The sequence below is a fragment of the Falco rusticolus genome, chromosome 4 (genome assembly GCF_015220075.1).
Source record: "Falco rusticolus isolate bFalRus1 chromosome 4, bFalRus1.pri, whole genome shotgun sequence".
In the NCBI taxonomy this organism is placed as follows: domain Eukaryota; kingdom Metazoa; phylum Chordata; class Aves; order Falconiformes; family Falconidae; genus Falco; species Falco rusticolus.
This window is the reverse complement of record NC_051190.1, coordinates 85409743-85424223: the sequence shown is the minus strand read 5'-3', so window position 1 is coordinate 85424223 and position 14481 is coordinate 85409743. Positions and strand designations below refer to the sequence as shown.

At 40.1% G+C, this 14481-nt stretch overlaps 1 protein-coding gene across 5 annotated transcripts in view; it reads left to right on the top strand.

Annotated features, from left to right (window-relative positions):
- Positions 1-14481, top strand: part of TPK1 (thiamin pyrophosphokinase 1) — a 312799-nt gene that overhangs the window by 200750 nt on the left and 97568 nt on the right. For 4 of the 5 annotated variants that reach the window (XM_037385146.1, XM_037385147.1, XM_037385149.1 and 1 more), the window contains exon 6: positions 1585-1731. The exons of the other annotated variant lie outside the window; for it this stretch is intronic. In XM_037385146.1, the coding sequence (XP_037241043.1) occupies positions 1585-1731 (147 nt within the window). The remainder of the gene's footprint in view (positions 1-1584; positions 1732-14481) is intronic. 5 annotated transcript variants of the gene reach the window in all.

The following is a 14481-nucleotide window of genomic DNA, read 5'->3' as shown; positions in this document are numbered from 1 at the left end:
GGTGGGGGCATTTTTACTCCTAGTTATCTGGTAGGGAACTGGTGTTGGTGGGTCTTTTTAGCAGTATTATTTTCAGAGAAACAATCCACCCTTTTAAATCACAGTCATCACCAGTCAAACAAATGCCATTTGTTTCTACACTGGAATAAAATAAATAAAATGGAAAACATAGTAGCTTAGCTGGGCACATAGGATTTTTACCTTTTGCTGTTTTGTCTTCTGTTTAAGGATAGGTTTTCCTGCCATCATACCCGTTGGTTGTACGTTGTTGGGTCTGTGTGATCTGTAATCTGCACAGAAAATAGGTGCTGTCTGCAGTACAAGAATAGGGTTTGCTTCAAGCGTTGCTGCTAATATGATGTATTACACTGATCCATTCTGGCTTCTCAAGTATTTTCCTAGTGGTGCTGAGAAAGATGGTATAATTCTTTACCAAAAGGAAAAGAGCTTAATATTCATGCGAACCAGTATTCAACAGAATCGTAAAGCCCCAGCCCTGGTAATAAAAATAGAAGCTGTTGCTATTAATACATCATTCCAGAAACACAGAGCACCATTATGTGGCTCCTGGGTTGAGTAAAACTTCATGCAATCACAGTAGCCATGGACATAAGCCCTATAAAGTTGGAAACTTCAGCAGATGGCCATTGTCAAGTCAGCTTCTAAAGACTTCAGAGCTGCAATGTGTTAAGGCTCTAGAATAGGACTTACCAGTAGTAGCTTTTTAAAATACAATTACTGAACATAACTGATCCACATTATGGAAGTAATAATAATAACACTTTGCACTCAATGACCTTTTATCTGAGGACCCAAAAGTTCTTAACCAAGGTTTTTTTAATATTCCCTCTCTGCTTATAGGAAATAAAGTGTTCAGAGCCTTGATGAAGTGTGAGAGAACTGAAGAGCAGCAGTCCTGCCGTCAGCAGTCAGGTGCTGCTCCCTCTGGGTCTGGGAGCAGGACAAGGGAGCACTCTTGTCCCTGTCCCTGACAGCTGGGACATGGTGTCCCGGTCACTTCGGGTGCAACCTCCTGCTTCAACAGTACTTTTAATCTTAGGTAGAACCAGCCTGCGAGTGGGTTTGCTTGTACGTTGAAGTGCTGTGTAGCAAGATCAAGAAGTGACATATAATGACCCTCACCTGACATTTCCTTTATTCACCCTGTAAACTGTGAGGATAGCACTGAAATGATGTTGAGATCTGGGGATACTAAGGCTCAGATATACCACACTTAGCTGAGGAACTTAGATGCAGAGTGATATGTCTTAGGCTCTGTCTGTTCAGAGCAGACAGATAAGTATCTCCAAAGACTGGCCTGTATTTTAGGGAGAACAGTTATGTCCTTTTTTAAAAGCGCCACATTTTGACCATGAATTTGCTGAGCTTTAATACTCAGCCTCAAAATTCACATAATGTATTTACTGGTAATGGGAGTAAATAACAGTATTTGACATTTTCTTTTGTATAGTCAGTAGTTCTTTTTCTTTTTTCTTTCCCAAAGTGGATTTTATTGTTGATTTTCAGGTCTAGAGATCATGCCTGAAAGTTTTCTTGGTGACTGTTTTTTGTTTTATCTTTTAGATCGATGTGATTGTGACTTTGGGTGGACTTGGAGGACGCTTTGACCAAATAATGGCATCAGTGGAAACGCTTTTTCATGCAACAAATATCACTCCTTTTCCAGTGATAGTTATCCAGGAGTGCTCACTGATTTACCTGCTTCAACCTGTAAGTGTTGTGAAAAGTTTCTTCATAATAACACTGACCTTCCACCCACCCTGGTCCTGTAGGTCTTGCACCATTAAATGCTCATTTTCTTAATTGTATTCTGTAGGGTCAGAGCCTAAATATAAAACATTGCAGGGAAGTGGACAGGAAATGATGGGCTCTTCATTCCTGCCTTGGAAAAGATTGTGTTTAATTTGTTTGGGACAGATTTGCATAAAAGGAGAGGAACATAGAAATCCAGAAGGTATGAAAACTGAATTTGGGTAAATACAGGGTTTTGATTATAAATGGAAGGGGAAAAAACCAAACCCAAACCCAAACTTTTTAATTAGATTCCAGTAAGTATAAATTTAGCATACAGCCCTTTTGCATGTTGAGTAGCCACAAGGATGCCTGCAGGAACGGAAACAAAAGAAAGATGTAAGGAAAATATGAGCAAGCTCCTGACAAGCACATCAGGCAGAGCTCTTATGTGGTCTGAGTGGTGCAGTTCGTTATGATGGGAATCCAGCTAGCATCAACAAGGGAATTTATTTAAGATGTGTTATTTTTATGGTTTTCAGGTCTGTTGTTCCATTTATTGATTCATAACACACATAAAAGATCTTGCTGGGCTTCTGCTTATAAGGTTTAATTTAAAGGCAGATATAAGCATGAGAAAGTCTTCTCTAACAGTGGTACATTTATTTGTTTGGAAATACCTTTTCCTGATGTCAGGGTTTCTAGAAGCTTGACTAACTTCCCCATTTTACCTTGGAAAGCTTATTTCTTTAAAATAAATACCATTCACAGACAATGTGCCAAAACCCTGCACCACGCATGCTTCATTGTAATTTGAGAAAAACATTAATAAGGTTCTATGGGGCTATAGATTTAAATCCACAGGGGCAGATGGTGTATTAACAACTCTGAAGTACTGCGTCTGCAGGAAGGGTAGTAGATGCAGGAGCTCATTTGCCGGTATGGTGAGGAATGACTGATCCTTAGTTGCACAGCTAAATGGACAGAGTAAGGGGGAAGGAGGGCTCAGGGATAACTGTGGTTAAAAATCTGGAAGTGAGGAGTAACTCTCTGGCAGTTATCTGTGGGTGCAGTACTTTACTGACCACTGCAATTTCATTTTAGGATATTTTAAAGAACAGTGAAAAGCTGAAATAAGACAGAGAATTCCCGATTTAGCCTACAGAACACTTAGATGAACTGGAAAGACTTATAATTATTTTCATCCATCTTTTCTATAAGTGGCTTTAAAATGCCATGCCTATGGTTGCTTTCAGAAGAGTCTTCAATGAATAACTAAACCTTTTGTAACTTGAAAAAAATTCATGATCTGTGCATTTAAAGAGAAAAGGGAGGTTGCTAATTGTTTGGGTTTGCTGGAAACTTCATGTTCTGGTTTTAATAATGCCATACAAGAAGCATTTAATACGTTTTTGTTGATGGGGGGAGTTCCACAGGATACTATTTTTTTCTGCCGTTCCTGGCTGTCAGTCTGCATGGCCAGTAACTGGCTGCTGTAACTTCAGGCTATTTCTAGTGTTCAGAAATAAAGGGCAGGTATAGGGGGCAGGCTGGTTAAACAATCTTAATGCTGACTTTGACACAAAATTGCTTTTCATTGTTGGTTTAAACTTGTCACTGTCAGCATCTTCAGTCAACTGTCGTGGTACCTCCAGATAATAACATTAATCCTGCATGGTTTAGATAAAAATCAAGTGAGTAGTTTATACACAGAATGAAACAAGTGTCCTAAGCTTGGAAGTACTGGAGTTTTTTGTATGGAGTTCGGTGTGATATTTTTTTCTTGTAAACAGTCATGATCATGACATTCTCTCTTTTTCCCCTCTCCCCTTTGTAATTTAAAATCAAGGTAGGAGGGAGTTGAACACAGTAGGAGACCCACTGACTTTTTGAAATGCAAGTCTGGAAACTGTGCAACAAATGAAGCAAGGTTTTGAGATTCAAATGCTAATGCAAATGATGAAGTTAAGAGCATGTTGCTTTTTCTATAAAATGTAAATCTGAAACCTTTCTCTCTTGGGGAAAAGAATGATGTTTATTGGATTCTTTGGATGAAATATATGAGCAAAATATAACTATGCTTTTGCTTCAAAATAATATTAGCCCTCCATTCACTACAGCAGGAGACTAGTACTGGTTCTCTATCACGTGTACCTAGACAGAGGCTAAAATATTTGGATAGAGCAGAAAAACTGGTAATCCCCTAACAGCCCTAGAAAGGATACTTTTTAGTTAGTTACTAATGCAGAATCTATGAGGAGGATGGTGTGAGCAGGCATCTAAGTACAACATAAAATCTATCAAGTAATCACTTTGAAAGAGTTATTTCATGTTATTACAGTGTTGATACAGAAGGGTAGAGCAGAAGAAATAAATCAGTATTTAACACACTTGTAAAGGGTCCGCAGTGTTGTAGGAAACAGGCTTATAGACTTGCTAAAAGCCTTCAGGGTGACAGTGAAAGATGGCAAGGACAATGCCTGATTTGAGATCCACTGCAGACTACCAAGCAAGGAGGAGCAGGTAAACAAAGCCTATTTTCATCAGCCAACAAAATTACCCGAATACCGAATGCCAGGGTAATTGGTGTTTTGAGTACTGAGGCATCTCTTGGGAAACAGACGAACAGACAGTGCAAGTTTTTGAAATATATTGATAAAAATGTTTTGGCATGGAAAATGAGGAAAACTACAAAGAAGTAAACTCTTTTATATACATTTCTGACCTGTAAGGATGATGAGAGATAGAGGTGAGAAAAAAGACAGGAAGAATTACACCCTGTAAATACCTGTCTCCGTGGACCCTATGGAGAAATTGGGTTGTAGGTTGAGATTTAGGTATATTCTGTAGGTATCTAAATTTAGATAAATGAATTCCAATATAGGTCAAATTACTAAACAAATATTTAAGAAAAGAAAGCAGGCATAAAATGGGGTGCAGTTACAGGAGGGCCAAAGCAATGAGAATGTAGTTTGTAGCTGCAGAAGTTATAAATTGACAGTGAAAGATTTTCTTTCATCTGAATGGGAAAGAAAAAACTAATTATAAACAGCCTAAATGTAATGCATCTTCTGCTCAATCTTCACTAAAGCAAAATACTCCATGAGCAGATAACCAAGAGATAAAATCAGTACCAAAGTCCGAAGACTTTAAATTGCTTCAGAGAAAAAGCAAATAAAAGATTGAGCTGCCTTTGATTTTGCCAGCTCCAAGGGTCGTTAGTTTTTGTGTGCCATGGAACACTAATTAGGATAGGAATCAGAAACAGGGAGACTCTAAGAATTCCAGGAGATTATGCTTGCTCTGAAGCAATTTCTAATGTGATGATTGGAATTAAAAGAAAAGAAAAGAACAGAAAAAAACCCCACCCAAGTGTCTTTTTACTGAATAGCCATCATATTTATTTCTGTAGTTGGGGGAGGGAGGAAAGCCTGAATTCTTAATAGAGAGTAATTACTCTTTATAAGCAGGAAATTTTATGCAACAGTCCGTACATTTTATGCTCAGAATTTTGGTAATATCAATTACCATTAGAATATACCCTGGCTGAAGAGCATTAGGCCCTTAGAGTCATGTTTATTATGCTGGCCATGCTCAGTATGAATGGCTTAAGGTTTCACATACATACTTTCTCATTTTCTGGTTGTGTGCTTCTCAGGAGTACAGAAACATTAGCTTCTGTACACTGAGCATAAATTATCTTTTATCTGTGAGTTTTATGGCAGTTTGTAATACAAGGTAATAGGATTTATGACCAAGAAATGAGAAGATGTCCAAGAGTTAATGAGGCCTGTCTTTTACATATACTGAGCAGTTCATTTTTCCCCACACAGGATTCCAGCCCTGGGATGTAGAGAAGAATTGCTACCTACACATGAAAATGTGTTACAGCAGCACATTTTTGTCAGTTAGCTAACTCTTTTGAAAGAGTCCATGAATACTTTGATAAACCTTTTGCTTGAACACAGCTTTTCTTGTGAGTGTATTTCTCACAGCCTTCCCTGTGAGAAACGATGAATAATTTAACATCATAGATAGTGGTCCAGCAGCTAAATATAAGCAGTAAGAATCAGGAGTCCCATCCCTTATTCTTGCCTCTTTACTACCATTTCATTGAAGTAAATTGTATAGTCTTTTGATCGCAGTCTCCTGGTTTGTAAATTGGATAAAACCCACGTCCTCTCTGAATGGCTGCTGTGAGGCTCGTTTGGTTTTTTACAAAACGCCGTTACATCCTCAGTTCTGCAATGAGGTGGAACATAGTATTATGGTAACAGGAACAACAGTGCTAATAAGACCCTTAATTAACATAAATATTGCCATGCCGTAGGCTGTGCAGCTGGTTGGCTAGCCTGGTCCCCAGTTAGGGTTAGGGTCAGTGGGAGCCAGCTATCGTGCTGGTGGGCAGTGCCTGGGCGCAGTCTGGGTTTAGCACTGGCCACGAAGTGCTCACCGAGCCTGCGGAGGGTGCCACCTCTGCTGGGGACAAGAGAGAACAGCCATACGCGTATGAGCAGTGCTGTGCCCGTTCGCCTGAAGCCCAGAAAGCGTTACCCGAACCCTTGTGCAGATGCAGAAAAGCCGTGGAGATCTGCTCCTGGGTGGGACGCTGCAATGGATGTAAGGGAGGGAAGGTACAAGACTGGAAACTTTACTGGAGTTTGTTGCTGCGCTTCTCTGTGCCAGTGTTATTTGGTTTGCCATGTGTCCATGCTTGTAAAGTTTAATGGGAATTTCAGGGTATACACCTCCAACTTTGGAGTTTTCTTCTGGCAGCCAGAATTTCACAGGAATTTCAAGAATGAATTATCAGATCGGTTCCGTACTGCCTCATAAGTGTAAGAAGTAGATCTGGCTTTTGCTGGCACTCTGGAGAAATCCTTAGTGAGCGTGCCTCTTCTGGGGGATGACTTGGGAATTTAGAAATACAGAGATAAGCTTTAACGTCTCTTTTTCCTGTATTATTAGCACATTTTTGTGGGTAAATTCAGTTGCACAAAAGTCCCAGTTGTCAAGGAAGCAGTTTAAACATATATTTAATATTTAAACAAAATATTTAAACATATATATTTAGTACTTGAAATATTTATTGTCCTGAAAAGCTGTCTTTCCTGTTCGCTATCTGCTTTCAAAGAGCACTGTTGCAATGTAATCTAGTTGACAAAGCAGTGAGTCTCTGTGCCTCGAGCTCCCTGTAGGTCACTTGAATGAGTCTATGAAATTCACAAATATACAACTTCTTGTTCTTTGGTAAATAGATCTTTTTGTGACTTTTCCTGTGAGAAAGCCAGCCATTCAGCTGGACAGAAACACTGCTGATATAAAAAATATTAGCAGTGGAAAAAGTCTTACTCAAGCCCTTCTCTGGGAGCCTGACTCCTTTACAGAAACCTTTGTAGCAAGGGGGTTGTGCTTCCCGGGATTCAGCAGCACATTTAAATGGCTTTTCAGGAAAAAAAGTTGTTACACTGGTAGTTTAGCTGCCTTAGTTTCCTTCTTTGGTAAGAAAGTTTGAGGATTTGGTGACAGCTCAACTTCCGTTCTTAAAATAAGACTGCTCAGAGTTAGAGCCTGTGTTTTACTTCTTCTCTAGGAAAATCCAGCTGGGCTAGTGATCATTCATTCATTCTTACCATGTATTTTTGTAATGGGCCTGTGTAAATGGCTCCAGGTCCAAGCAATTAAGGTTTATTTCACGGTAATTTATGGCTATGAAGTGGTGTGGCTTCATGTTTACCACAAGATTTCTGTATTTTACTAGATATCAGTAATCCAAATTCAATTCATTTTGGTCAATCACATCTTGGCCTCAGGAAGATTTATTTGCTATCTTGCTTCTTGCTGTTACAAAAGGAAAATTTTAGCGGGATTTTCTCTTAACAGCAAAAGTCTTTGTAACTTGGTTTTATTCCAATGTCAGCAAATGTGTAGTATGAAATATACAAAGCATATATAGTATCTTAGAAATAATAATTTGCTTTTGAAATTCTCATATCCTTTGAAGCAGTTTATTTATCATCAGTTAAAAGTGCAATTTGCATCAGCTTTATGAAATATTTGGAATTACGTGGCTTTTTTCACGGACACTTTTGCAGATGATGACATCTAATAGTTATGGATTGCATCTGTATAATGGAGACTCATGCAAATTTTTTAAAAATCAGATTCATAAGTCAGTTTGTTAGCTTGCAGGTAACCACTTTAAAAAATTATAATAATAAAAAAAAAACCAAACAAAAAAAACCTTATCTATCAGGGAGGAAAGGAAAATACCAAACTATCATTGCCAAGTACAAGAGTAGTGTTTACTAAATGTTGTTTTCAACTGCTCATAATTTTTAAGAAACAAGTAATACTCTATAGCAGCTTATGTTAATCACACAGCTTTTTTAAAATTCACATCTTAATTGTTGTCTGCAAAAGAAGGTGATGTAAGGAATTTAATTGGATGACTTATGTATTTCTAAATTCTTGAGTCATCCAGTTTGATTCTGAATCAATAGCTGGTGTTTGGTAAGTTTCAAGGTTCTGCTCTCAAGATTTTTCAGTCTTTTTTCCAGATTTTTAATCACTTACTACAGCAGCTGATGGTTGATCACCTAGGAGAAGATTGACCCTTAATAAGGTCTTCCAGTGAGGTTCCTGCTCTCAGTTGTTGCTCCTAGCTGATGCAATATGGTCTTGTTAATATGGTAATATCTATTTTGCTGCCTTATGGAAACCACCAGAAGTTTTCTGTTAAAAAGCTGATTTTCTTAGAGCTGAGATCTTTCCCAAACCTGCCAATTACTTGTGTTTCCTTTGAAGTCTTAATCTCTCCTTTCATCCCCATCTTAACAAACTTCTTTCCACACTGCTCTGATACTTTGGGGGTTTTGCATGCAATGTAGTTGGGATTAATAATTTTCTGTACTCTGAAAAAATTCTGCTGCACAAGTTGTCTGCCTTATGTTAAATGATCAGCAGCAAAACATTTGACATTTGCTTACTGGTGCAACCTGATGATTAAACTCAGATCCATGGGAAGCTGCTGAAACGTTCTCCTATTTTGGTGATAACAGTAAGCTGAGGAAGACCACAGCAGTATCTTCACTTGCTGTGTGTTCATTTAATCTTTCTTCTGTAATGAAATAGCAGAAAGCTGGAGTGTGCGTGCATGTAGGTGTTCATTCTAGTTTTGCTTGGTTCTCTTTCCAGGTAGGACTTTGATCCTGTATGGACATTTGTAGCAAGCTAAAGAATTACTAAGCTTTCTCTGAATAGATTTTTGACAAAAAAAAAAAAAAAAAAAAAAAGGGGGGGGGGTGGCATTTTATCAAACTGTTAATACAAATTTCAAATACTTTATACATCATTTAATGAGCTTTCTATAAGGTACCATAAATTGTACTTTAAAAAAGAAAAACTATTCAGATGCTTGTCTGTATGAAGATCTCATGGAGTGGTGCTTTTGTAGTATTTTTATGATTATTACTGCAGTTTAAAGTATTTGTCTACCGCCTGATACCTAGAGGGAGTAATACAATGTTTAGAAGTTTCAAGGTTAACCATTAGACATAAAGAACTAAGGGGACTTAGAGGGATAATTATGAATTACACTTTCTGTAACTTGCCTGATCAGAGGCCCCTCCCCTTACTAATTAATCATCATACAGCAAGATCTTATTTTCCCTTTCTAATTTTGTTTCTTCTTCTTTCCTTTCCCCTACCCTCATCCCGCACCCCACCCCCTGATTTTTCTTGGATCCCATCAGATGTCTTTTCTTGGTACATCATGATATTTTATTTTTTTATTTTAGTTTTGTAAAAAATATTCCTGCTTTAAATTAAGCAGCCACTGCTACCCTGAAGATTTTTCCCAGGATTTGTCTCCTCCCAGCAGTTGCAATTCTGTGCTATGAAGCATTAATTTATCAATGCCCTTTTGTCATTACAGCTTCGCCCATTCCTCTTGAGTCTCACAGGATTTCCTCTTGGTTCTGTTGTACCAATGACCAGAGTGGCCTCATCTGTGTACTACTGGAAACTATTGGGGTGATGTCTACTGCAGCATGCCTATGAATCACCCTGAAATTTTTGCTGAGTTGTAACTCTTTGTTCAGCTTTACTTGTTAGCCCAGATTTCTCAAGTCCTAGGATTCTGTGCTACCCACTAAGTGACACTGCATCTCTGAAGGCATGTTACTGCCTTGCTTGAGGTGAATTTCACCGAAATTTTAAAAGAAGAGGTTTCCCCTTTGAGTATGAAATGGATTTCAGTGATAGTTTGGCGCTATAGGATTTTTTCATTCCTCCCTAGCATTACAGAAAGTTCTGCAGGGAAACTAACAGGTCTCAGAAGTCTGTAATCTGTGACAGGGCCTCCTCTGGAAAAAAAAGGAATAGAAGCTACTTTATTGTGTACAATTAAAAATATATCAGGGAAAATCAATATTATTGTTCCTAGACTGAATTTAAGTGACAGTAAAAATTTAAGTGATAAGGTGATAAATGATTATCTACTACAAAACCAGAAAAAATCAGAATGCTGAATACTTAGTGGCTGGCCCAGCCTGAAGGGTTTATAGATTCCTTTAGAGGAAAACTTAAAAATTATCCTTTCTGCTCACATGTAAGTACTGGTATTAGTTGAAGATGCACAAGGTAAGCATCCTTATTCTGGCCTCAGTTATATTTGAAACTATGTTATCTCTTAAATTCAATCCTTTTATGAAATCTCTTAGGCTTTTCCAATCCCTTACAGTATCACTGTGAATTCTGTATCTGCCAGGGCAGTGGTGTCAACTGTATGGATTTTCTACATTTAACTTATTGTTAAAAAAGGGTCAGTGCAGAAGAATGATAATATTCAGTCATGTCTGAGGTTCTAGGGGAAATGCTTTACTACCCTGATAAACAAGATTTAGCTAGAACTATTCAGCTTTGCCATGGGAAGTGATTTACTTCACAATCCAATTTTTCTTCATGTTGGTAACTGGTTACATCAGCACTCTCTCTGCTGTAACAGAACACCCCAAGAGGAAACCATGATCAGGGCTTGAGTTCTTCAGTGTCTTTTAAGGCTGTAATGTGTCTGTCACTCATGTCAACTGCAATCAAAAATACTTGCCAACAGTACAGCTGGGTCCAGTGACCTTCATGGGAGTGTTGGCTTCCAGCTTCTAATCCCAAAATCAAGGTGTTTGGAGTGAATGTGTTCCTGTTAAAAGCAAGAAAAGGAGCCTGGAAGCTTGTGACTTGACGGCAGAAGAAAGGCTCCTTCCCCATCCTCAGATCTAAATGTGCAGCATTGGTGCAGTGCCCTACTAGCTAGTGAAAGCAAACGAGCTCCGTCTGGGGGAGCCATCTTGATCATACGCTGCAGGTAACGGTGATGGGAGATACCCCTCTGCAGGGGACAAAGGAGCCTGTCTGCTGCCCGGACATGCCTGCATAGGAGCTGTCGCTTGGCAAGGGCTTCGACCTGCGCAGATGTTGCAGAGACACTGCTAAGGCTTGTCTAGTCCTTGGGCTGTTACCTCTTCTCATCTACATGGGCACCAGTGATGCTGCCGAGGGAAACCTGAAGTAAATCAAGACGGACTGCAGAACTCTTTAGGCAAGCTTACATGCAAGCCTAAGTAGTGTTTTCTCAATCCTGTAGCTGAGGAGGACGTGCTCAGGCAGGTGCAGACACAACCTGTGAGCTGACAGCTGGCTGCGTAGCTGCTGTCACAAGAAGTGCTTTGGCTTTTATGATCGTGGGCTCCCCTGAGGAGTGAGAACTGCTAGTGAGAGACAGGATCCGTTTGACAAAGCAAGGAGAGAACATCTTTGCCAACAGGCTGGCCAACCTGATGAGAAAGGTTTTAAACTGGCTTATATTGGAGGGTGGTGATGGCAGCTTGTAGTTAAGCGAGGGAGTAGTGTTTAGAGGCAATAAGTTCAAGGGGCAGAGGAGTTGTGGGAGAGGGCCCTCAGGGAAGATAAGACAAGTCAGAAGAAAATCCATCTCCACAAATGCATGCAGCCTGGGAAACAAACAGGAGGAACTACAGCTCCATGTGTGGACACAGAACTGTGAACTCATTGGAGTAACTGAGGAGTGGTGGGGTAGCTCACATGGCTGGAGGTCTGGTAGGGAGGTAGCAGCACCTGGGGAAACACAGGCAAGGAAGAAGAGGACAGTGGTGGCCTTTTTCGGGAGTGAGCAGTTCGTGGTAGAAGGGAACCTGTGGGAGCCAGCTCTCAATGTCAAAGCAGCAGTTTCAGTGGTGGGTCACCAAGATGGTTCTGGGCTGGACATGTGCCCAGGGATAAGAGGCTGAGGATACCAGCCTTCTTCAGCATGGAGAGCAGAAGGCTTTGGAGAGGCCTAATAGCAAACTGCCAGAATCCGTGAGGAGGAAGCCAGGCTTAGGCCTGAGGTGCCCAGCAGAAGAATGAGATTCTGGGTAACTCTAAGGATAAACTTCTACTATTAACATGGTTACATACAGGAATAGCTTGCTCAGAGAATCTCTGGCTCTGGCAGTGTTCAAAACCCAATTGGAAGGTGGCACTCAATGATCTCCAGAGACCCCTTCCCACCTAAGTGATTCTGGGACACTTGTGGAGACACAGGTAGATCGAACAGGTGTGTTAGAGCCATTGTACAAGTATCTGTTGGGAAGAAATTGGAATCTCCTGATACAGAAGACTATGTGGCCATATTCAGAAATAGTATCGTGGTTTTGTTACCTTGCAAGGGGAGATTTGTTTTAGTCTCTTGTGTAACCTCTCAGAAAAAAGTGCTGAAAGGAGAAACAATCCTTTAAATGTACTAAGGAAGTGCCAGGGAAGTAAACAGTCTATTTAAGCTCAAGGCCGATGTTAGAACAAGAGTAAATTGCTTTAAACCACTGATGGATAAATTTCTATCAGAAATCATAAAAAGTTCTTAATCATTGGTCTGATGAGATTCCACAACAGCTTTCCAAAAGGGAATAATGGGGAGGAGGGAAACAGTTAGAAACAGAGCTCATGATGTTGATTGTGTGAACATAACACTTTCAGAGGTTGCCAACATACAACCTTATGTTAGCATTGTGTTTCCAACTGTCCATCCTGCTTTTTGCACTTGGAGCCTGGCAGTGGCCTTAGTCATTTTGAACCATGAGCCGTATGATCTGTGACGGTCTGCGGGCAGCTTTTCAGTGGTGCCACTTTGCAAATGGTCAGCATTAGCTCCAGCCCTGGCTGTGGATTCTGTTTCACAAAGTAGTTCCCTTTCACATTTTATTTACTATACCTGGAAATCTAGGCATTGCTTTTGTGTATGCCGTAAGACATCACAGATCTGCAAAGGTAGTTTACAATCAGGGAAGTTTTACTAGTGTGGAAGTGTATATACCTTTTGGCTACTGATGTTACTGGTACAGGATAAATTTAAGCATATGGCAAAGCAGATTAATGACATCTAAGCATGTGCTTAAGCACTTCATTGAATTGTGGTCTGCAGATGTAAGTATAGTATCTCATCTGGTGTATAATTCCAAGTTAAGATGTCTCTGCATTTTCCCATCTACATGACAGCCAGTGATGCTTCGTAGGGAGTATCTGCATTTCTGTGGCATCAACATCTGTTTCTGAATTATTTTGAGTGGTTAATTTTCATTAAAAGTTCCCATCCATTGTTAATTGAATTATGGCTTTCAATTTCAGCGATGTCAGGTACCTGAGGGAGAAGAAGGAGCCTACACCCAGAGGGGAATCCTTTTATTCTGATGAAAGAATAAATTATCAGATTGAATAATAATTAGCTTGCAGAATTCTCTACTAGTAACCACAGTGTTGGCAATGAAATGTGCCCTTGCATTATGAGTCTGAGGTCTTCCTACCTCACAGCAAGGTAAAGATTTTTAGATATATGCATCTAAAAGCTGCATTGCAGCAGGTATCTCTCCTTAGGCTATTAATAATGAGGTCACCTTGTTCAGTCCTTTCTCAGCTATCGTGTTCCTTTTGGGGCAGGGAAAAGAAGAAGCCTCTCTGGTAAAAAAAATGTACTTTTTTCTCCTCTTTGTAACCACCAGCAGTTTTTCCTCAACTGGGGGAAGTATTCAGACTGAAGTGAGAACAGCTGATGATCTGGAATTAGTCTTCTGTGCAATGATGCCACAGGCAGAGAGTCTCATTAGCTGCGAGCTTGCTGAATTTCTTTAAGGAGGAGCTGTGCATCTCCTTTATGTTAGAGGAACCTGGGAACTGGAAATTCATAAGGCATTCACTGCCCCCAGGGTACCAGCTGACACTTCAAAGCAGTTAAAAGAGCACCAAGGGGGACTGAGCAGGTCCCTGAGGGGCCACTATGTCTCTGCGTGGAGTCCCAGACCCTGCTGTTCGTTCAGGATTGCGTGGGAGTTATTTCCCTGTGTTGGTGGTGTGCAAGCTACTGCATGAAGCCTTAAGGCACCCATGCTCATTAGTTCTTGAAATCCCATGAGGAATATGGAGACTCTGGCATATTCCCATTGTGTGAGAGGGGTGGCCGCAGGCAGGACTCTTGAGCAGCAGCCTAAGTTATCATAAACAAATGCAGCTCCTCCGCTGGGCCACATGATGCATGCCATGAATGAAGGTGTGCTTCAGGACCTGTGCAGTTATGGGAAGTAGCTGATCATCTCTACTACACATATTTTACCAGTTTTCTGTAAGCTCAATGGTATCAACTGAATTAACAAATGAATTACTTCAGCCTGGGATACTTCT